This window comes from Malaya genurostris, chromosome 2 (genome assembly GCF_030247185.1).
Source record: "Malaya genurostris strain Urasoe2022 chromosome 2, Malgen_1.1, whole genome shotgun sequence".
In the NCBI taxonomy this organism is placed as follows: Eukaryota; Metazoa; Arthropoda; class Insecta; order Diptera; family Culicidae; genus Malaya; species Malaya genurostris.
This window is the reverse complement of record NC_080571.1, coordinates 26,032,598-26,056,534: the sequence shown is the minus strand read 5'-3', so window position 1 is coordinate 26,056,534 and position 23,937 is coordinate 26,032,598. Positions and strand designations below refer to the sequence as shown.

The following is a 23,937-nucleotide window of genomic DNA, read 5'->3' as shown; positions in this document are numbered from 1 at the left end:
CTTTTGGTAGAACTATAAAGATCAATCATGATATCACTCTAGCGAAACTCAACCGTATTGGTTTCTATGGTGGATTTCTCGGTTGGATAGAGTCGTATCTTATTGAGCGCAAAATGTCGGTGAAAATTGGTGACACTATTTCTAACTCGATTACTATCACCACTGATGTTACACAAGGTAGTCCTTGAATCTATTCCTGCTTCACATCAACTACTGTAATCTCTCTCTATGAAGTGCTTGAAGCTCTCGTATGCAGACGACTTCAAACTGTTTTCAAAATTTGATAGCCAAAACTATGCTAAATTTCTCCAGCAACAACTTGATCGGTGTCAGGTCAACAGGATAGTACTAAGGGCATTTTCAGTAGTGTTCTAGTTCTAGATGCATAATTTATGTCAGTTTTGAAATTTAATAACAAGAAAAGCTGGCAGCCCCAGTAGTGTTTTACTCGTGTTTCAAATATAGAGAAAATAAAACGGTATCGTATGCCAGTGTTAATTTTGACAGAAGAACTGGTCGAATAAATAAAACTAGAACGGCTTGCTGGGGACACGTTCGTTCCAGTTTCTGTTCTATTATAGATCTTCTATATAGAACTTTTAACTGCTGAACTCGCTCTAAATACTTCAAAGTGTTCTATAATATATATTTTATATTTTCCTGCATAATCTTCCAGATTCGAACTGTAATCTAATTGGACTTGGGTTGCTTAGTGATCGACGCAATGTTTGTTTCCGATTCAATTCTGGAGAACATCGACTACTTCAACCTTCTCGTCAACTCGATATAAATATCAGACGCAGATCTCTTGTAAGTGTCTGCGGGCACAGAAGATGAGGAGGTTTTATGCCTGCTAGAAAGAGAGAACTAGTAAGTATCCAGTGGATTCTCCCTGCTCCAATTAAAAAAATAAATAACTAAACATAAATAAATGAATACATAAATAAATAAATAAATAAATAAATAAATAATGAATAAATAAATAAATAATAAAAAAATAAATAAATAAATAAATAAATAAATAAATAAATAAATAAATAAATAAATAAATAAACAAATAAATAAATAAATGAATAAATAAATAAATAAATAAATAAATAAATAAATAAATAAATAAATAAAAAATAATTAAAAAAAATAAATAAATAAATAAATACATAAATAAATATATAAATAAATGAATAAATAAATAACTAATTTTGTATTTTTTATCTTTATTTATGTTTGGAATTCGAATCCAGAGTTATGATTCAGGAATTCAACCTCAGACTTCTGACACAAAACTCTAGACATGAATTTCATATATAGATTCTGAAACTAAATTTTAGAACTCTGAACCTGAATTTTGAAACTGATTTCCAAAAAAATTAGTTCCAGAATTCAGCTTCAGTACTTATAAGAATTCATTCCCAGAAATCAGAACGTGCAGCTGGAACTAAATTCGGAACATGGATCCTGGAACTAGATTTGGGAACTGAATTCAGTTCCTCAATTTGGGTACGGAATGCTGGTTCAGAATTTAGTTCTAGAATTAAATTCGAATTTCAGAGGAGTTTCAGAATTCTAGAACAAATTTCATTAGCTAAATTTTTGATCTGGAAAACGAACTTGTAGTCTGAGTCAGTCCCACACTGAGCTAAATTCTCATTTTCACATTATCTGATATTCTAATATATTTGCACTATTGGAAATTCCAATAAAAATTATATGGTGTATCGATATCATGTCAAACATATAAGATAGTCATAAAAAACATAAAACTTTTCTTAAAGTTATTTTCATAAGAATTTCATATAGCTAATGGAATTTCCAGACTCAATCAAATTTATTAGCACCCCCTGTAATCTATATATATATATATATATATATATATATATATATATATATATATATATATATATATATATATATATATATATATATATATATATATATATATATATATATATATATATATATATATATATATATATATATATATATATATATATATATAAATGAAGAGGCCATCCTTTGTAATCGCATCACTTAAGAATGGATGGACGGATTTACATGATTCTTTTTTTGTTTGATCAGTTTTTACTCCCACCGGGTTCGTACATCAAAAAAATTAGGAAAATTCTTCGGAAGAGTGGGAAAAATCCATAAAGTTGTTTTGTATGGACAATGGAATTTTCCGTTGAAAAATTCGTCTATGGTTGCTAGATCATCGATAGGTGTTTGGCGCATAACGAGTTGCATAAGTGTTTGGCCGTCAAAGAAAGGAATATTAGATCGTTGAACGAAACTTTTGGCGCGCAACGAGTTATTTTGTGTGAAATTTTCACATGCATACTTGATTCATGTGATTCGTCATTACGAGCCACGTGATTAATTGGGTATCAACATCATTGTTCGCAAAATGACTTGGTGGAATGCATATGACTGCTCTAACTGATCCAGGGTAGTTTCATCAAACAGACACTTTTCACGAAACTGTGTTGGGTCCACACTTAGTAACGGGGGTTTGAGCAAACCTGGTATAAAAACCAGGTTCGAAACTGACTCGATTTTCAGTTCAACAACATTGAAACTAGGTTCGAAACTGATTTTAAACAAACGGTTTGACAAAAGTTGGGGTGGAGACTGGGTTAGGTTTAGAATCAAGCGAATACGACATTAATGAATTAATGGCTGAATGCATATGACTGTATGATCACTGTAGGCAAAAGAAAAAGTTCTGATATCGTTTACCAGTTAATTGATTGTGTGCGATGAAGTCAAATGAATAATATTGGCCACTTGAACGTACAGAAAAAGTTCTGAGAACACTTTCTCGCTGTTTAAAAACTGTAATAGGAACTGCTTCAAAGTTTGTTTGTTGCGTCGGGTGAATGAGCTATTCTTTAAAAACGGGCTCTTCAGAATGCTTTGTATGCTGCTAAAGCCAAATCTTTTTTACGAACGTTTAGTTACTTGGGCTAAATACAAATTGTAAATATATCCTAATCTACCAAATGAACAACTCTAGAACAGAAACTCGTTAAATTAGAGATGAGAATCTGTGGATTTGCTCGATTTTTGCTTAACAGAAGTATTGCACATTTTCACATTAATTTTTTGTGATATTTCTTTTCGGGATAAAGCAAATGTGTGTCAAATTCCGTTGATTGTAGGTTAAGTTTTCAGAAAAATAATGGAGAGAAACTTTAACCACTTAGTCGTTTTACAATCTTGATGTCCGAAAACATAAATTCGAACAAATTTTTGGGCGAGACGAAGTTCGACGGGTCAGCTAGTAACTATTAGATAATCACACAACTTATATATTGGGACAATTTATGAAATGCATATTCTATTCAATCAGAATTTATATAGATAGATTCATGTAAAACATATGGCTTGTTGTATAACATTTATTAATAGCCTTTAATGCAGGTCATTATAGTTCCATATACCAGTAATATATAGATCAAATGATTACTATTGACTTAAACAAGTGATGCGAATATGCAGTATTGTTAAAAACAACGAGCTTATTAATTTAAGAGGAATTAAAAGCTACAATAAAAGATAGTTGCATTATTATAAAAACTTTGTTATTTATTTTTATCATTTCAAAATAATTTCGTTTTTACACTTACGTCTATCGGTGATTTTCTGTTATCGCGCTGTTCTTTCAGGATTCGAGCTTTACTACTGGTGAAGCCCTGGAAGCACTCTCTGATATTAACGGTAAAGAAGTGTGACCCCAAAGCTATTAAATAAAAAATAAATCATTATACTAGTCAGTAAGGAAAAAAATGAAACATAACTTATTATTTCATGATTCGTAAATATATCCTTAATGGGAGTTGAAAGAGCTAACGTGTCTGCGATTATAAATTGCTTTATGATGCAGAAATCCTAGGTGATTTGCCTGAAGCAGCTGATGAATATCGAGGACTCACCACATACATTATGAAATGGGATAAGTTCTATCGAGTTTTCATATAAATTGTATGTGATATTCTTATCAATTCATTATTGTTACACTAATTTAGACTTCATATACATTCCTAATAAAAATATAAATTTCCATGTGGCTTCAATGAGTTATACGATGCATACGATTCATATGACGAATCTGATGAATATAAAAAAGATTTTTATTTCAGTGTAGTAATAGCAGTAACTTGAGAATTTTATATCCTTGTATCATGTTACCGAGCAAATCGTTTTACAAGTTCAATTTGAACCGCTAAGCAGACGCAAAGTTCAAACTGTTTTTGTAATACTTTATGGATATGGCACCAAAGTTTCCCATTTTTTTAGGTAAGGCAAAAATTTACAACTACCCACTCGGACCAAAAATATTCTGCCGGTCCTGAAAGTAAGCGACACTCATCCGATTCTTACATTATGAGTATTTTTCCGATGTAGACACAGTTCCTTTAGATGTAATAGCAACATTTAAAAAAGGCGATTATTCGAAAAAAAAAAATAAAACAGATATGACCTCGATATAATCAGCCTTTAGATTTAACATAACCTTCCGAAAAGCGAACTTCGATTTATATTCCAACAACCGCTGCAACCCTGACACGATTCATAAATTACCACAGTATATCACTGCAACAGTAAAAGAGAGCCGCCGTCTTGGATGAACTCTCACATATCTGAGAGCTGGGGAGAAAACCGAACAAAACAAACTCGTTCTCTCGCATTTTGTCCTGTTGCATATCCCGTTTCGGATGCTACGACGTGCTGGGTTCTATGTTTGGTCGGTGGGACCATCAACAGTCAGTCAGTCAGTCGCTCTCGACATATTCGCTTAATATAGTAAGCAACAGAGTCAGCCTTGCTTCAGTCTGGTGGAAGTCTTCTCCGTGAGTGGTTTGGCGCGAATCGTCGGTCTTTTCAACGGAAACCAATCAACTCACGTGCGTGGTGAGAGCATTTCACAAATTGAATTAATTCGTTCGTTCGGAAGTTATTAAAAGTTTGACCACAGAGTTTTTCGCTACCGGTGTCGAAAATAACAAAAAAAAAACTTTTTCTTCGCACGTTTCGCGGTGTGATGAAAATTAGTTAGTGTGAATTTATGAGGTTAATTAAGACCGGCTGCACTTGGGCAGAATCGTTCCCTACGTGGGTCTAGGTGCCAAAAGCGCGTAAAGTAAAAATTCTCGTTAAGAATATCCCAAAACAGTCATAAAACGTGCGGTAACTGGAGCGGAACCGAGGGAAAATTGCACCTTTTCAACGCGTATCACGGTCGGAAAATTATCAAAACAGAGATTTTTATCGCCGTTATTACGTGTTTTTCCAAGCGTTTATGACTCGGTCGGCCCTATAAAATCCGGGAAGCGGAAAAACGATGGCCCAACTGTGACGAAGAAGTGAGGCGAGTGCGTACGGTGGAAAACTGAAAGCATAGTTGCGGGAAGAAAAAATTCATCAATTATTAACTGTGATCCGGCAGAAGAGCCCTTCGGGACAAAATGTTGCGTTTTGGATTACTCAAGTATAAAAAGCTAAACAACGCCGTGTTTGCCTCCGGGGACCCGGTGCCGAGTGAATTCAGTGACGATTGTGGCCAACAGCCTTCCACCGCAAGGACGATGACGACTGCAGCACCTGTGCACCGAAATCATCATCTTCTGATTCACAATGAGCTGAGTGGGAGCACCATGAAAAATGTAAGAGCTTTTTGTTGTTTTGCTTTGTTTTGCCTAGATTGTTTTGGAAGTGGTTAGCGAGATGCCGGGCTCGAAATGCTTTCTCGGCTTTGATGGTCCTCGGAAAAAAAAATTTGTCTTGTTCCACTCCAATTGAATTATTCGCACTCGGTTCGGTACTTCTCTGAAATATGATCCGGAAAATCTGTTCAGAAGTTCAACCGAAAATTTCGCTTTGTTTATTGAATCAGTTGTTCCACTTTAATAAACTAATGAATAAACGTCCTCCGGTGTAAACATCAAACCATTATAACCACTAATCTCCCCTCCGCCATCATACCAGCAGCCCTCTCGACAAGGATGATTCTATCCCAAATAACTGGCGGCAAACTTTCGAGAATTGTATTATCACTCACCGGAACGAATCCAAAGAAAGCATCATAATTTGCATTACATATTTTTAACAACATAACCCTCCGGCAAAATTAATTTCGATTGAATAATCGTAAACCGGTACGTGCAGCTTTCCTATCAAGACACAGAGTTTGTGGAAATTTTCCCAGTTAGATACGAGCACAGCTCTGCTCTTCTCTTTAACCACACGAAAAAAAAACCGCTTGTTTGCTTTCAGAATGCTAGAATATTCGGTGTGTTTGTAATAAAATTCCGACCGAGTGAAAGCACGGGCAAAACAAAAGTATCAAATTTGCTCGTTTGTTTGTTTCTTTTAAATAATTGCAAATACCTAATGAAGTCGGGCAACTTTCCGAGGGTGGGTTTCTAAACCACTTGCGCCCATGGTATTATTTTCATCCGCAATATCTGTTTACTTGCGCTTCTCGGTAGGTACTGCCATTGTTATACTTTTGACTCTAGCAAGATATTATCAGAGTTTAGGCACAGAAGATTATTTTACTTCAATGTGCTTTGACTACTTTCTGATAAATGATGGACTAGAGCAGAACTCATGTTACTTTGCGTTGTAGCTGTTGATGCTCTTTACATTCTGTATGGTGTACTCGAAACAACTCGATTTTCCATATTCAAAGACATATTCATGAGCTATCAAGTTTGGTTACAAGTAACCGGCTTCATCTTCAACTCAACTGCCACGCCACTCAGTAGATTAACATGAACTGCTATGCACTGATGAGTCGAAGACGAAACGTTTGAAACTGAAAAAAACTTTTTGCTACTTTGGGTTCAACAATCAGACATTTCCATCATCGTTTCGGTTTGGGTACTACCTTGCGTTAATGATCATTTGTGGAGATTAATGTAGTGAATGAATTTCCTCTATTTAAAGCATCTTCACTAATCCGTCAAAAAATTCAATTCATTTATGAACCCAGAGATCATATCGAGCACATCTTCGACATATGAATCTTTCTAAGGTAAACGGTTGCCGGTACAGTTTTCTTTTAAACACACTTCACGATAGAAGCTCAATAATATTGCCAACAAAATGAAATATTTGGCGGATAAAACCATTCGACAAGACGGCTTTCGGTAAAATGACCCTCAGGAAAATTTCTTACAGTGAAACGTCTTACGGAAAAATGACTTAGCAAAACGGTTTCCAAACCATTTCGCTAGGAGGCCATTGCGCCGAAAATCGTTTCACCGAATTGGTCATTTCGCCGAATCATTTTGTTGAAAATATCTGGCTCTGTATCCGAATTGCTTTACGGTACAGGAATCAAAACAAAGAGAAAATTAACTCGAAAAACTATTGTTGATACGATGAATGGATTATTTCTGTATGAAATGTTCAAAACGACGAATGTAACAATGAGAGATTCTCTTTATTTACAATCTCTTTCGATTATTGCGAAACATTCCTGCTTTTTTTCGGTAATTTCTTAAGGGCTGAGGACAGCACAGTAAAGTGGTAGGTTTTTTGCTATTTTCCCGTTTCCAATTATATTTCTTGGAAACGGTTCAGAATATAGAAAAACCCACCTGACAATGTCTTCGAAATTTAGTTGAGAATATTCTGTGAAATTTTCAGTACGATTCATTGAGTTTAGCGGTCGTGTTGTATTTTTTTCTGACTGAAGAACTGCTGAATATTGGAACACTCGGAAATGCATATCTCTACTTGTTCATCGAATATCTCGGCTTTGAATTTTTCTGTGAAACAAAGTCAATTTCAATGCATCCGCCATTTTTTTTCGCTTTGGTTTCCTGATAGCATTCTGGAAAAGGAGAGAGAAATAAAATTGGCTCGACAAGGCTGCAAACACACACAGACATTCAATCTTTGTGAAAGTTGAATATCTTTTCATTGTTCATTGGAATCCATGTAATGTCCAACCCATACGATAGATTAATGTGATAAAACTTCTCATCAAAATTATAAAATGTATGCTGGCAACCCGGTACAGTTTGCTCGAATACGAGAGAGTACAAGAGCAATACGATGCGCAAAGGGAATTGAGCGAGCCACGTGGTCGATTTAAAACTCAACACGTGGCCCTCTGTCCTCAGACCTTAAGGTGAAATGTAGCGTCATAAAATGCGCGCAAAATTTTATCCGCTTCAGTTGAACGAACCGTCGCACAAAGCATATCAAGAAAAACGGACACATAGAAAGAAGAACTTTTTTCAATGATTGAGCGCAGTGGGATTACCTCTCGTTATTTGGCTTGTAAATAAGACTGGACGTAATGGATTTTTGAATCCTTCACACTATGAATATATGCTAATTCAATCGTTATTGTTAGTGATTACTCTTACACTAGAGCTATAAATCATGAGTAAATTTGAATGACTAACATGAGGTTATATGTATATGTATTGTCCAACTTGCTAACCATGTATATGACTGTTGTTTATCAATGTTTATCACATTGTTTGTATCACGATAATACTTGGATTGTATTTCATTCAGTAGATTGTCAATGATGAAGTTATAGTTTTGCTATAAAAATTGCTACAATCTAAAATAATAAATGTTATACGATATCACACAGCCAGGTTTAATTGCTTCAGCAACATCAATGTATTGAACTCATCAGAATTGGACATTATTAGCATTATAAATGACAGTTACTTAGAAAATAAACAATTTCTTACAATACCCATGTCATTATATTCTATTGTATTGTATTCGTTTTAATTTCAACACAAAACCCAATACTGCTTAAATTCGTGTGATAATTTTATATGTAATTTTTGCTCACGATATAATGCCACCGTGCATTTCTCACACCACCTCAATACGAAACAGCACATCGCAAGCAAATAAAAAAGATGCGGAAAAGTTTATGTAAACTTTTTCAAATTTCGGTTGTTTTAGCTAAAATTTTATAATTTTGAGTTGCATTTTCAGATTCTTTGTAAAATTCTGCTACAAACACTACTTTTCAGTTCTAAAATCATCCCCGTGGAACGGAACAGTAACCGTTTATACATTTCAAAAACCAATTACGGCTCGGCAAAGCAAAATTTCAAAATTCTAAGAATACTTAGTTATGAAAAATTTGATTTCGAAAACTTAAGTGTTTTTGGTTTTTCGAAAATCGGTCTAGTTTTTGAATAATTGATCAAAAACGCGATTTTCGCATTCCGCTACATTTCACCTTAAGTGCAGATTCAAAGATGATAGCTTTAGTTATTATTATCGGTGAAGGATTGCTAAGAGTACCGTAATAATCCAAAAAAAAAGTAAACAAAGAGATTCTCTCATTGTTACATTCGTCATTTTGAATATTCCATACAGGTTTATTTATTTAGATCGAGAATTTTTGAAATTCGGCTGCAACTTCGTCTTCTGAAAATAAACCCGCGTTTTTGCTAAACATGTCGTCGATAAACACGATGTAACACTGGTTTTCACAACGAAAGTTAAGCTCTCTAGGGTACAGATGTTAGTTCGAATTGATAATCATCTGCAGCTCTTCTGCTATTCCACTGACAGTTGTTTCGCCGAATGTCGTTGTGTCGATAATCGAGTTTTACAGACTACTACATTTGACTAAAATATCATAAATATATCAACTGACTGACAGGCCACTTTGCAAGCAAGGTTGAGATTCATCCGCAGCCTACTTCTTCCAATAACTGGGGGAACTTGGATGGGATTTTGGCATCAAGCGAAAACGGCATAAAACAAGAGTTGACAAAATTACGTTTTTGGTGAAATGATCTTTTCCTCTTAGGATTTGATTACAGTTTCTAGTCGATTTTTCAACACGAGATTTGTAGGATTTTAAAACTTTTATGTTAGAATTTCAATGACAAGAATAAACTAGAACTATTCATTCAAATTCAAACATGTTCGACTTGTTGAAATTATCACTCATCACCAATGTTTTCTACAGTCAGATTAATTCTCGAAAATACTGCTATCAGCACAGCTTGATAGTCACAAAATGAATCATTGATGGAAACATTGGTTGATCATGGATTGCTTCGATTACGCTTTAAGAACTTCCTAATTTTGCAAACACTGATTACGACGCTGCATTTATTATGTTCCATAATCATCAGGCGAAGCCAGAGTGAAAGCGACACCGTTTATTTAGTTCTTGCGAAAAAATGACATTTATGTTAGACTGGACACAAAAGTGGAAATGCCAGGTGAAAATTTCAAATATCTTCCGTTCAGGGTTGAAAAAGTCTGTGAACTCGAAAAATAGTCTGGTCTCAAGTTCTCTATCAAGAGCAACTCAAGTTGTCTATCGCGACGATTTTAAAAGTCTGATTTATCAAGTCATCGACCACGACGATTATAAAAGTCTGTCATTTTTTACGAATGTCTTCGGTAATCTTGATTTTCTACACTTTGCAATAAGAACATGTTTGCAGTTTATTTTAGGAATCGGCAGATTCGCGGACAAATCTGTAGATCTGGCATCTCTGGACTGATGAACAACAAACACAGTGAAAAGTGACAATGGAATTGACAATAAAACAAGAAGTAATATCTGATTTTAAATCTATTTTTCACTTGTTTCGGAAAATTGTATTTTTCAATGATATGAATATGGCGAGAATCATAATAACCTAAACAGAAAAATCTTTAAAAACAAATCATATACACATGTACAAAACGTGATCGACAGAAGAGTAGCACAATTCTATCATCGATATTTCGACTAAGTACCAGAATATAACCGTGTTTGAACAGTCTTAAACCCGATTCTCGAGTTGGGCATAATGAAATGCCAAGTCAGATCGGCAAAATAAGATCTTACTGACTATTCAGAAATTCAAATGCTAATTTCAGAGATTCGTTGGAAGATTTTTTTAAATCACGATAAAGTGCATTTTTATGTATGGAATAATGATTTGCTAAACTAGCCTGTGAAGAACAAACATGCCGAAATCAGATCACTTTTACCGAGGTTTCGATCAGTGTGTTAGCTTTTACCGAATTTCGGCTAAACATTTGGCACTTGAAGATTTATCATCGGACCACGACGCTATTTTTCAACAAACTGAAAAAAAGATAAAATTGTGTGAAGGAGAAAGATTCCGATATTTCTCAAAAAGAGAAACCAAAAAAATGAGCACTTTCTTTTCATATATACATTTCGATATCCACTTATTTCCTGGTCGTTTAGGCACTGTAAACAAATGATTTTAGCCGCATAATTGTATTTGCGTTTGCAAGAAACTTATGTTTTATGTTTTGCTCCTCCTGAGCTCGCTTAGCGCTTTTGCTAAACCAACCGCAATAGCCGAACGCATGTTGGTGCAAATCTCTGCAATTTGTTTGCCTAAATTCGGCAATAAAATTTGAATCAGCGTACTAGCGATCGGAGTTCATTCCCAGTGGGTATCTTTGTCACTAATTGGAGCTTTAAGAACAACATAAATGTAAAAGTTATCAATGTAATCAACATATCAAGCAAGATTCCGGCTGAAATAATATCGTTCATAAACGCAAACAGATATTGCATTGTTAGACAGAACTCTGCCAGAACACTGGAAAAAATTTCTTGCTGAAACCTCGTGTCTTCTAAAGAAAAAAAAACTGCCTGCTTCGATCCACTTCGAATGTGCAGTAAACATCACCGCCAAACTCTATGACGTTTGACCTTTACACGGCAACTGAAAAACACCGGTATAATCACGGTTTCGTGTCTTAGCATCATCGGATAGAAAAAAAATTTAGTTCACCTTTTTCAAGCGGCAGCCGTGTCCAAGATCCCGAGAGGTTTTCTTCTGTGACCCAAGATATCGGTATCGGTGCCTCGCATTCCCGCATCGCACATCGGAAAGGGCACTCAAGCACAAGAGTGCTCCTACCGGCAGAAGACAACAAAAACAAGTGTTGTGTTTTTACTTTGTGTGACCTTCAAGTTCGCGATAGGAGAGCCACTGAAGTAATAAGAATCCACCTACACAGTGCAGTTGGCCGTCAGCTGATAGAATACAACACAGGAATAGTGTGCTTTAACTTGCACGGAGATGATTCACCGAAGAATTATGAATGTTTGATGGTATATTTTTATTTTTTGTTCGATGTAGTTGTGAGAACAGGTGACAAACGCCATCGGCGGTGCAGCGATTTCACTGGAACGAAATTTGTTTGCATAAAATATGATGCGATGTCAAACAGCACTCGAGAGGCGATGTCATTTTCGGTTCTAGAACTTTTCCTACCTTCATCGCAGCAGTTTATATTGATAGTCCACTAGGTGATAGTTGTCACAATGATCATCCAAACCTATGATAACAATAAAATCAATCGTACAAAATAGAGTCTACGTGATTTGAGAGTGGATAGCTCGTTGCATTTTCTCGCAACGAACAATACCGCGAAAACGATTTACGGTCGTTGATTGTTATGGAAACGGCACCCGCAATCTTAATAATGGACTCACATTAGCATACTACTGACTAGAATCGTTCAGCGTATGCCATTGCTGGAAAATGTATGAATGCTGCAGTCTGGAATGCATCAGTTTAACGTGGTGGCAGAAACAATGAAATGTATGGAAAAATATGTAAGGATTGTGTACTTTCAACCAATAGAATGCTTTATTTTCCACATGTGTTTATCAATCCATCAGGTTGATGTGAACGGAGATCGATTGATTTACAATTTCTATGAAAACGGTACACCAATGAAAACAAATTATAATACGGAATGATCCGGCGAATTTTCGAAGACACATTTTATGATATGCGGTACACTGCCAGCGTGACAGGATACTGTAACAAATTTCCTATTCAACAGGCAACTCTGAACATCCAAATATCTAAACAGCTGCGTTTCCGCCTGGACACTATTTATGTTCTGCACAATGTATAGCATTATTTTAAACTTCGAAATAATTTGTTTTCAGACACCAAGAAGTAAAGAAATTGATAAATTTTAGGATTATATTGAGTATCAAATCATCACATGTGACTGATGGTTGTGATCACCGTTTTGAAAAAGCAATTTCCACAAGATTTTTATTACTGCATTACGCTTCATTCCTGTCATGAGTCCATCCATAATCCATAATTGATGTAATTATTAGATTTTCTATTACGCTCTATTCAACAGATACGTTTCTTTCGGATCAGTCATCTGTATAAAGTGTATTATCATCCCGCATCGCACAGAAAGTATTTAAATTTCTATAAATGATGAGGTAAAGGTGAAGAATCTTCGGAACAAAAATGTAACATGAAGAGGTTCACTTTATTAAAACAAAATATAAAAAATCTACTTATAATTCAGGGTAATTCTTTGACATGCCAAATTTTTAAATTCAAAAATCAGTCGATAGTCCTGATTTCGCTCATGTTTCCATAAATAATGTTCGAGTGTTCTCATTGTCCGACTGGAAAAAGTACTAGCGTAACCAGCCAAAGCATAGAACTGCTACCTTAATTTAATAATTTTTTAAAACATTTACTTCATCTGCATGTATCTAAATACTAATATTTCGGAGTTTCAGGGGCATCTTCAAAAATACCTTTACAAACAAACGAAATTAACGAAATCAGTATAACCATAGCAACATCAAATAAAGTTGCCAGTTATGAATATTTCCGGTGACTCTTACCTGTCAAAGCTGAATGAAAGAGAAGGTTCGACTAAATGTGTTTGTATGGGAACTACTGGTATTGCGATTTGTATTTGATTTAATTTTCATTTTAATTGTCCATTTTCACTCAACAGAACTCGACAAACTGTAATCATTGGACATTTACTCAATGATTCTCAAATATTCTAAACAATTGTTTCAATATGTAAGATGAATGGTGAAGATGATATGATTGACGGTACGGCTAGCGAGTATGGTTGTTAATTCCGTCAGGTCCGCAGATCGCCTGCCAGATTGAATAATTCCAAAGGCTGGCTACAAGTGAATTATTATGCGCAAAAAGACCTGTAATTCGTGATTAATTTAGTAAATAATTGCTTCACTGTACTTTTATATAAATTTCAAAGTTGCAGCCTTAGATGGTTACATTTCTCTAGTTCGAACGAAATCCCGAACCTTCCTCTTGACACGGAATCACTCCATTTTTTTCCATTTTGTCCGCATTTTCTGGATGTCTTTGACTGTCTCGCCGGCTGCTTCGAAATTGCTCAGTATTTTTCAATTGAATCTTCCCGACCTGTTGTTCTTTCCGACAACACAACATCTTCTGAAATATAAATAAAACACCTTTATATTTTAGGCAATAAATTTTTAGTTCCTGCAGAATATTCGGGTTGACAGAAAGGCAAAAAATATGTATATGAAAGGTTTTTACGTTTAGTTTTATCGTCTACACGGGCCCATTCCCACACCTGTTGTTTAAGCGCAATTATTTCTAGAGTGGAATTGAGGTTGGATATTTTAAGTTTTAATACAAGATAATTTAGGGGTTAATTTGACCTTTTGATTAAAATCTGACACTTGAGTGGTTATTTTGTGTCGAGTAGTTAAATTTAACTAAAACTGCGGCCCATTTCAAAGTTTGACGGATGGAAAGTTATTTGGGTTTATTTTGCACTAGGAATAATGTTGACTAAACAATTGCTTTGGAATTTTCTTTGCAAGATTTATTTCAGTTTCGGAAATAACCATCGATCTGTCAAAAATAACCATGCTTTCGAGTAGTGTTATTTTGGACAACACCAAAATACACGCTTAAAAATAGTTACTCAAAAATGAATAAGATCTCACTCATCTACAGAAAAAGTGAAACAACTCTAATTTAGAGTAACTCCGAAGTTACTCAAATTTGAGTTCTTCCACTGGAAACGATGTTTGGGTAAAATCTACTCATTTACTGAGTAATACTTTATTTGTACATGTGCCAAAAAATAGAGCAACTATCACTCAAATTTTGAGTGAAATTTTATTTCACATTTACCAAATATGCAAAAAAAACTCCTTTTCTGAGTGTATTGTATTAAAATATTAAGTAATTGAACTCAATACTATATCAAGTGGTGGTCGCTAGGAGTAGTGTGTCAATCGCAAATTAACATACATGTTAGTTATGCTCAGGCACCAATCAAACACTTATTCCTCATAAATGACATTTGAGCATATTCGTCTAAAGCACAGCACGAAGTTTATCATTCCGGTTTTTGCAGACACAACACCGTTTGTGTTGAGCGACTCACCCTCGAAAAACGCGATCTCACTAACAAAAAATACATACGAATACGATCTCACTAACAAAAAATACAACCTGTTGCTACAAATAGTTACCCGGGTTGGCGGTTCAATGCATAGGGCGCTGGTCTTACAACCCAGTTGTCGTATGTTCGAACCCCGACCTGGAAGGATTCGTAGTGTCAGTAGAATCGTAGCACTAGCCATGCAATGGTTCTGTACACTTTGAATCGGCTGCGAAGTCTGTTGAAACAGAAGGTCAAATTCCACTACAGGAATGTAATACCAAGGCTTTGCTTTTTTGCTACAAATGGTTAATACAACTTTTAGACTGATCTTGCGAATAGTAACAAAAAAAACGAGTTCTTGCGTTAAACTCAAATTTAGAGTAGGAGTTACTCAATATCATTGATGATAACTACTCAATTTTTGACGTTTCCATGTATCATTTGAAAATGAGTAACTAGTACTCAAACTTTGAGTAACTTTTTCTAAGCGTGTAACACCTTGAGTGTCAGATTCAGAGATGCCGTTTATACAGATTTATTTGTTTTATACAGATTTTTACATGCGCATACAGAATACAGACTCGATACAGATTTTCTAAATTTAATACGGATTTCCCAAGGAGCAAAAAAAAGCTTTCTCGCATGAGCAACCTATTACTATTTGAATGCAGTGAAGAGAAGCAAAGTCTTGGCATTACATTCCTTTTGTGAAATTTGATTTTTCTGTTCCAATAGACAGATGGAAAGAATTATTGCTCATTGAAATTTAATTTTATTAGTGAATACAGATAAATACAGTTTTTTTTATACAGAGTAATACAGATTTCCTATGAAAAAATCTGACAGATTTCAACCAAAAATTAAAATTAACCTCGAAATGATTCACAGCTTTAGCAGGATAACCGAAAATAGTTCAATCAATTTTTTGTACCTTTGCTTTAGAATTATAACTAGTAATAAGGAGCGGCTTTTAACAGTTTCACAGAAAACCATATGTTACACGCTTTCCTACACTTTCACTACGTGACTTGCTTGTTTCTAGTTTGACAGTTGTATCCATGCCAGGTCTTTTTTTCTACAATCTGTGATCAAGCCAAAAAATTGTCTGTGCAAAGTCTTTGCACGTTTCCCGTAACATAATAACTGAAAGCGGAATCATTTTAGCGAGCAAAAAAAAGCATACATTATTACCGTACCTTTACATCGGTTATTTATTTTTCCCTAGCAAATCAAATACTTTTTTGTGCTCATCTGTGATTGATTTCAGAAATCTGTAAAAATCTGTAATCGATTTCAGAAATCTGTGAAAATCTGTCATTTTTAAATTCTGTGCAGAAAATTGAAAATCTGTGAAACACAGATTAATCAGTGAACAGGGATGCCAGCCTGGTTGTATCGTCTCCCGCTTGTGAGGAATTCTGGCAACCGTCAGAAGGCTGGCTGCATTCCGGCTGCTGTCAAAATTGTCCAGGCGAAATTGCGTCATTATCTCGTCGTACGAGTCTTGTTTATTTCCCTCCACCTTTTTTTTCTTTTTTTTTATTCGACTTCATTTGATATTCGTCAATCCCGCATGTACATACAAAAAACGAATCTTGAGACGAAGTAAATGAGATTGAAATATGGGTATGTTTGGTAGTGAGAAAGCAATGTTATTGACAATAACATTTTCCATAATTAGTATATATATTCTGGCAGAATTCCGACAAAAATGGCTGGCAGACATAGCCAGCCGTCTGGGGGGAAATCTACCCGCCGCGTACAAGTGGGCTCCCTTTAAGTTTTATTGGCGTAGTAACCTTTTGTCAGCTCGATGGGGGCACCATAAACTGACGAGAGAATCATGTTCGCAAAAGGCGTAACGCGGCCCATCTCCAGGTAAATGTAAAAAGCGTGTTTGACCGTGTTTTGATGAATCACAAGGACTGCACTTTGATCGATGACGAAACATACTGCAAACTCTATTCGAAGCAGCTTTCCGGTTTAAAATTTTACATCGTGACTAATGTAAAATTTTTAACCGGAAAGCTGCTTCGAATAGAGTTTGCAGTATGTTGCGTCATCGATCAAAGTGCAGTCCTTGTGGTTCATCAAAACACGGTCAAACACGCTTTTTGACCACGGAATTTTATTTCATATATCGGTTCGGATGTTTACTAACTCGTTGCGGCTTGTATCCTTCCCTGACATGGATATTCCGCACTATTTAAAAGTTGGTGTTGTTCCTTCTGGCGACATTTCACACCGAATGACCGGAGTTGACTTTAATGCACCTCAACACCTTGCTTGCTGACGATCCCTGGTTCCATTTTTTCGTAGGTCCGCTAATTTTCTTCCACAATCAGGACTTCCCGGTAGGTTTTGAGCACTCGACAAACTGTAGTGGTCGACACCTTCAGCACTTTAACCAGCTCCGGATATTCCAGGTGTTTGTGCACAATATTTTCTTCTCTTTAGAGTTCCGTTTGACGTTATTTCTGAACGCGATCGGCTACTTTGATCACACATGCCTTAGTTTTACTCTATGGAAATGTAAATAAACCACTGTCAAAGTAGTTCGATTTCCAATACAAAAGAGGCATTTCTGTTCATTTTACCAGATTGATATCTCGGGTAATTTTTCAAAAGGGCGTATAAGCAAGTGACAGTTCCTCTTTTAACACTCTCTCTTTCGATTATTGTGATGTGAATAAAAACATTTTCTTTGATATCACTATTCTGTTTGAAAGTCGAAAATTTCGGGTATCATTTCATGCAGAGTTGAGTGATAAACGTGGAAACCGCTTGGTAATTAATAGAAAAGAAGAATAGAGAAAGTAAACAAACAGAAACTGTCACTTGCTTATACGCCATTTTGAAACATAAACCGAGATATATCATTACCAAAACTCTTCTGGGAAGAGTCACTGTAGTGGAACTAACGCAATTTATTCTACGCAATCGATAATTTTCAACTCGTTGGGATGCTGGATCACTGAATTACCGTATTGCAATTACGTTCGCCCATTTACCGCAGCACCACTATCAATTTTCCGCATTAGAATCCGGGTCAGACCCAAAGAGCATTACGGTACATTAGAGAGAGAAGAAAAAAACAGTCACAATTGTTTAAGTGCATGCGGGGCTAAAAACACTGTCGATTTTAATTACTCGTGTAGTCACAGAGGCCGGCCTGTTCTCCCGTAGGAATCAAACAAGGTGTCCACCTCATGTCTCATATATGTACGTTCCATCGGCGCATAATTAATGTCATGCTGGGGTGGCCGGCAGAGGAGCTACGTGTGTGCCGTCGTGTTCTATCTATAGCTGTGTGGTTGCTTTTGCTGTCGGTTAGTCGGCTTAGTTTTCTCGCTGTTCGGTTCACAAAAGGGCGGCACATCGACATACCGCTACAATATCAAGTAAAAAAAGCAACCACGTCACAAGCACACTTCCGGATCCCATTACCGCGAGACGGGCTCTGACAGCAAACCAGCCGGATCACATATCAATTACCCTTAATTGGTGTCCCCGGGCGGCACCTTTGGCGTGCAGCTAACCTGACGGGCGGGATCCGTAATTCCCAGCACGCCTGGATAAACATGATCCATTTGGTAATGCGATCGGTGAAAACCATAGTTCGGCTCAGGTGCTAGAGTCGTCGTTTCGGTGCGGTTCCCGATTTGGAACATTAAATCCCCGTTCGGGCCATTATTAGTGGAATCTACCTCAGCAGTATCCTCAAACTGTCCCAGTAGAAAATTGTTTGATTTGTTCATCAAATATGCGGATCAGTGCAGTGAATCGGCAGGTCTATTGTTTCTGTGTCCAACCATGTGGCAGAATCGATTGAAATATATGTAAGATTGATGATTCCTACTCATTGGGGTGTGAAATTCGATCAGCTCGAGGGAGGCGTTTCTGTCTACACGTTAAGAAATTCACTTGAACTGTATCACTAGAAACTGTACTCTTGTTTATTCGACGTAGAAGGCCTTGCCTAAACTGACAGTCCGGAAAGCGTAGATACAGCGTGTTTATGTTGTGGAAATGACGTACCATTCGGAATCTGCACCCCTTGCCAGGAGTTTAATTTAAATTCATATGGTAAAGCTGTTGTGTGAAATTTGAACGAGCGACTGGGTTATGACCTATAAATCATGTTTCCCTCTCGAGTGGAGCATCCGAACAGGCCAACCAATCTTCATCAACCAACATTTTCCGATTCTAATTCATTTGTTAGGCAACTCGGAAGGGGGCTCGCATACCGCAAGCGGCGAAGAATCGCTTTGTTATCAGAATCCTGGAATCGCATGCTGATTGAGTGTTTTCCATTTCGTTTCGTTCCGACCGGGGATGAGTTTTTGATGCTGGTTTTCGGTTGTCTGTGCCTTGTTGTGTTGGACCTGATGGCTAGGAAAAGTGTGAACTCATCCGAATCTGGATGTGCGGTTACGGAATGATGTTGGTTAATTTGAACATCATTAAACCTCCAAGAGGACCCCCCGCCGGTGAGCTATGACGATTCATTTGCTTCGAAAATCGAACCTGCATGGAACAAAGCAAAGCGGGAAAACGACGAGAACGTTTCGATCACGACGAACATCTGCTTCGGAACGTAGGGAATTCGAAACGGATCTGTTGTGCTGATTGCCGCGGTCTGTTGAGGGTGGTTTTTGGAAACGTTCAGAGCTTAGTTTATTCACTGGGTTGGTTTTTTGACACGCATTTTATCTCACTTTGATGAGTGTATCATACACGCAGAGAAAAAAATTGTAAATATAACCGAGTTTGGGTTTCACGCAACTATTTTTTTTTGTTAAAATAGTGACAAAAGAAAATCTGGTTAGATTTAGAAAACATTGCTGCTTGAAACTACTAAACATGATAATCAATTTTACTCAGTGGGTTAGTTTGTTTCGAACGACATTTTGATAAAAACAACAAATATTTTACTTGTGCGTTCCTGTCAATTCCTTGACAAACAATTTCACAGTGAATTCAAATTGAAAATTTTTTTATGAATGAACGAACTTTAGATAAAGTTGAGAATTGTTGCGCTTTAAATTCACAAACATTTTAGTTGAAATAAATTACCTTAAATTTAGCTATTTCAACTAACGCTTTTGTTTGTTGAAATCATACATTTTTGTTTGTTTTTAAGAATAAAATGATTTCTTTCAAACTAATAATTTACAAGGTAGTTTTTGATACTACTTTTATTTATATTTGTATTCCTTATTAAATTCCTCAAAAAAAAAACAATTATTTTCAATTGTGGAATTTTTTAAGACGTTTCGTCAATGCCGTTGCTAGATGGTCGATTGACATACCATAATTCGGTTCGATGCTCTATCAGTCCGGCCAAAATAAAGATCCTGTATCGAATAATTTATGTAAAGAAAATGTGTTATGTAATGATATACAAATTTCTAAAATATTCTTAATTATCAATACGTACACTTGAATTGTTGAAAACCTCCTCGAAAATGAAAGAATCCTTTGGTTAATGCGCGCGAGAAAAAAATGCTCTGGTTTATATGAAAAATAAAACTTATATGGTCCATTTAAATAGTAAACTTAGTTGTATTATTACACAAATAAGATTTTAGATCAATTGAACCAAACTTTTTCTTCATATAAATGTATAGAAGGATAGAGTCAACAAGGACATTGCCGATAAAATTAACTCCACTTTGGTTGACATGCAATAATTAGTTAGTTTATTTCAACAATAAACTTAGCCTGATCAAATATATTTTTCGTTTGGTTGAACCAAAATTATGATTCAAATCAAACAGAGATCATTGTTTTTGTTGAAGGGAGAAATTGGTTTGTAACAATCATATTCTAGCTTGAAATGAATATAAATCAAGTTTAAAAAACTACTAACTGTTTTGTTATTTTAAACATGTTCAATTTCTCTGCGTGTACTTAGAAGAGCATTAAAATTTTTGTTCTTTGTCCTGTAGGAAAAATTCAAAACTACAAAATGTCATGAGAATCACCTCAATTCAATGAATTGTATTCAAATTTTCACCTATTTGATTGATGGTACCGTAAAAAAACCCTTCTTAAGCCACCTAGTGGTGTGATAATGCCTTTCTGATTTTTAATTTTGAGAAAAGAGATACCAATCTAAAAAAAACCTTCTTAGTCCACTTAGTGAATTTTCATAGATTTTGAAAAATCACCATTTACATAAAATTTCCGAACCGAAACAAAATTTTTGATGCCACATGATTTGGCTGCGTCCTGTTGTTTACACTCTTCTCTAACCACTTGTGCAGTTGTTTATTCGTTTTCATTAGTTTGTTTCGAAATGCTTCGGAGTAAGCGAAAAAGCCGTCCGAAATGCAATCAGGAAGTTCGGTGAGGATAACACCTTTGAGGAACGGGTCGAAGAAAAGGTCCTGCTAACCTTCAGTTGAATAAACGTATACTGAAGCCGTTTGAGCAAACGAAGGAGGTTTCAGTTCGGGATGTGGCCAAAAAAGTGGGGACTGCTAAGGAATGTTTGAATCTTCGAACCTATAAGAAACAAAAAAACCATAACGTAGTACGAAACAAGAAGCATCGATCACGCAGAGGGTTCGAAAGCTGTACAATACGATTCTTGCTGGAAATTTGAACTGCATAATCATCGACGACGAAACCTACGTGAAACTCGATTACAAATCCTTGCCGGGACCACAATATTATACGGTGCGAGAAGGGCAAGTGTTAAACCAGTCCGAGACATCGATTGAAGTCGAAAAATTTGCGGTAAGATTTCGAAACCCTTCATCACCACTGCTTCAATGAACAGCGAAATATACATATGTTTACAAAAACGACTTCTACACATGATTCGAAGCCACAAGGATCCTTTTGTTCTGGCCAGATCTTGCTTCTTGCCACTACTCGAAATCAACGGTAGAATGGTATACTACCAAAAATGTAACTTTCGTCCCAAAAGACCACCAAATTGCCCACAACTTCGACCAATTGAGGAATTTTGGGCATTAACGAAGGCACATCTTAGGAAACATGTCTCGGCAGCCGAAACCATTCAACAGTTCGAAAAAGATTGAAGAAATGTGTCAAAACTTGTCGCCAAGAAGCCTGTACGGGGCGAAATCAAAGTGCGTCCATACTTTCTGGGACATACCTTATGATAAAAAAAGAACCGGAATTTTCATTTTAAAATTCCCGCGCTGGTCCAATCGGTAAACTTTTATTCTCTCAACGTTGGCAACACTTTTATACACATTCTGTCAAATTTTGACGCATATCGTACGATTAGTTTTTGTTTGGCGTCTATACAAAGAAGTTGAAAAATTTTCGTGTGGCGATTTTTGTAATGGATGAAAATTTAGAACAACGGCTCACCTTCGAAGCGCCATTGTTGTGCGGTTTCGACGTCATATTCATAGATCCACACCTCATCACTAGTTACGATGTATTCGATGAATGTGGGGTCACTATCTGCGTTGGAAATCATCTCTTTGGCCACATCAACTGCTGTTTTTGAATGAAATTCAGCTTTTTTGGCACCAGCCGAGAAGCGACGCGTTTCAAACCCAAAACATCAGTTGAAATGTGTTCGGCTGATCCATAAGAGATGCCCAACAACACAGTAATCTCTCTAATCGGTACAGAACGATTTTGCAACACGATTTGCTTCGCCGATTCAATGTTTTCTTCAGTAACAGATGTTATTGGGCGGCCAGGAATCTCATCATGACCCAAGCTTGTACGACCACCTTTGAAGCGTTTATACCACTCGTATGCCTGTGTTTTTTCCTGGACACGATTCACCAAAGGCCTTTTCTAACATTTTCAACGTTTCGGAACACTTAAATCCATTTGCAACACAAAATTTGATGCACGCACGTTGTTTTAAATTTTCATCCATTATAAAAATCGCCACACGAAAATTTTTCAACTTCTTTGTATAGACGCCAAACAAAAACTAATCGTACGATATGCGTCAAAATTTGACAGAATGTGTATAAAAGTGTTGCCAACGTTGAGAGAATAAAAGTTTATCGATTGGACAAGCGCGGGAATTTTAAAATGAAAATTCCGGTTCCTTTTTTATCATAAAGTATTCTTTATATAATTAAGATAAATTGCCTTAAATTGTATTACATTTTAATATTTTCCTTAATTTTAAAAAGAAAACATGAGTGAAAGAATTCGAACTTTCCGACATTTCGAAATCGAATTCAAATTGTACGAAATGACAATTTCAAATCATTCGCTTGTGCGTCGCCTACTTCGATTGTGCAGTGATTGTAACGTTTTCTCTGGGCTTCCTTTCCTACACTTCAATCAGACTCGTGTTATGTTTTGGCGTAAAATCGTTCGTTTTTTTTCACTTGACAGTGATCAAAACATTATCAAAATTGACATAGTCACTAAACAAAATTATACCGAAATACACGAACAGCCGCTCCCTCGTACAGCATCCTTCTACCGCCGTTCGAACCACGGTTGAGAACCTAACGAGGAATGCTGGGTGCCAAACCGAAACCGAAGCGATTGCCTTTGACAAGTCCCCCATCTGTTTCTTCAGACCGGGCGCTGCTAAGCACGGTAAGCAACGACCCAAAAACAACTTTTCTCCGGTTCGTGTAGGTTCCATCACCTTCGCAACGGTAGAGAAACGGAACGTAACAAATTAAATTTAGCCAAAATCTCGATTTAATAAACAAAATTTCGACGCCAAATGAAACGGAATCGATGCTTACCGGATCCCACGTA

At 36.2% G+C, this 23,937-nt stretch overlaps 1 protein-coding gene across 1 annotated transcript in view; it reads left to right on the top strand.

Moving 5' to 3' along the window:
- The first annotated feature begins 4,778 nt into the window (after positions 1-4,778).
- The window catches only part of LOC131429535 (uncharacterized), a 46,305-nt gene continuing 27,146 nt past the window's right edge, over positions 4,779-23,937 (top strand). Inside the window, exon 1 of the mRNA XM_058593720.1 lies at positions 4,779-5,660. Within this exon, the coding sequence (XP_058449703.1) occupies positions 5,463-5,660 (198 nt within the window). The 5' untranslated portion in view covers positions 4,779-5,462. The remainder of the gene's footprint in view (positions 5,661-23,937) is intronic.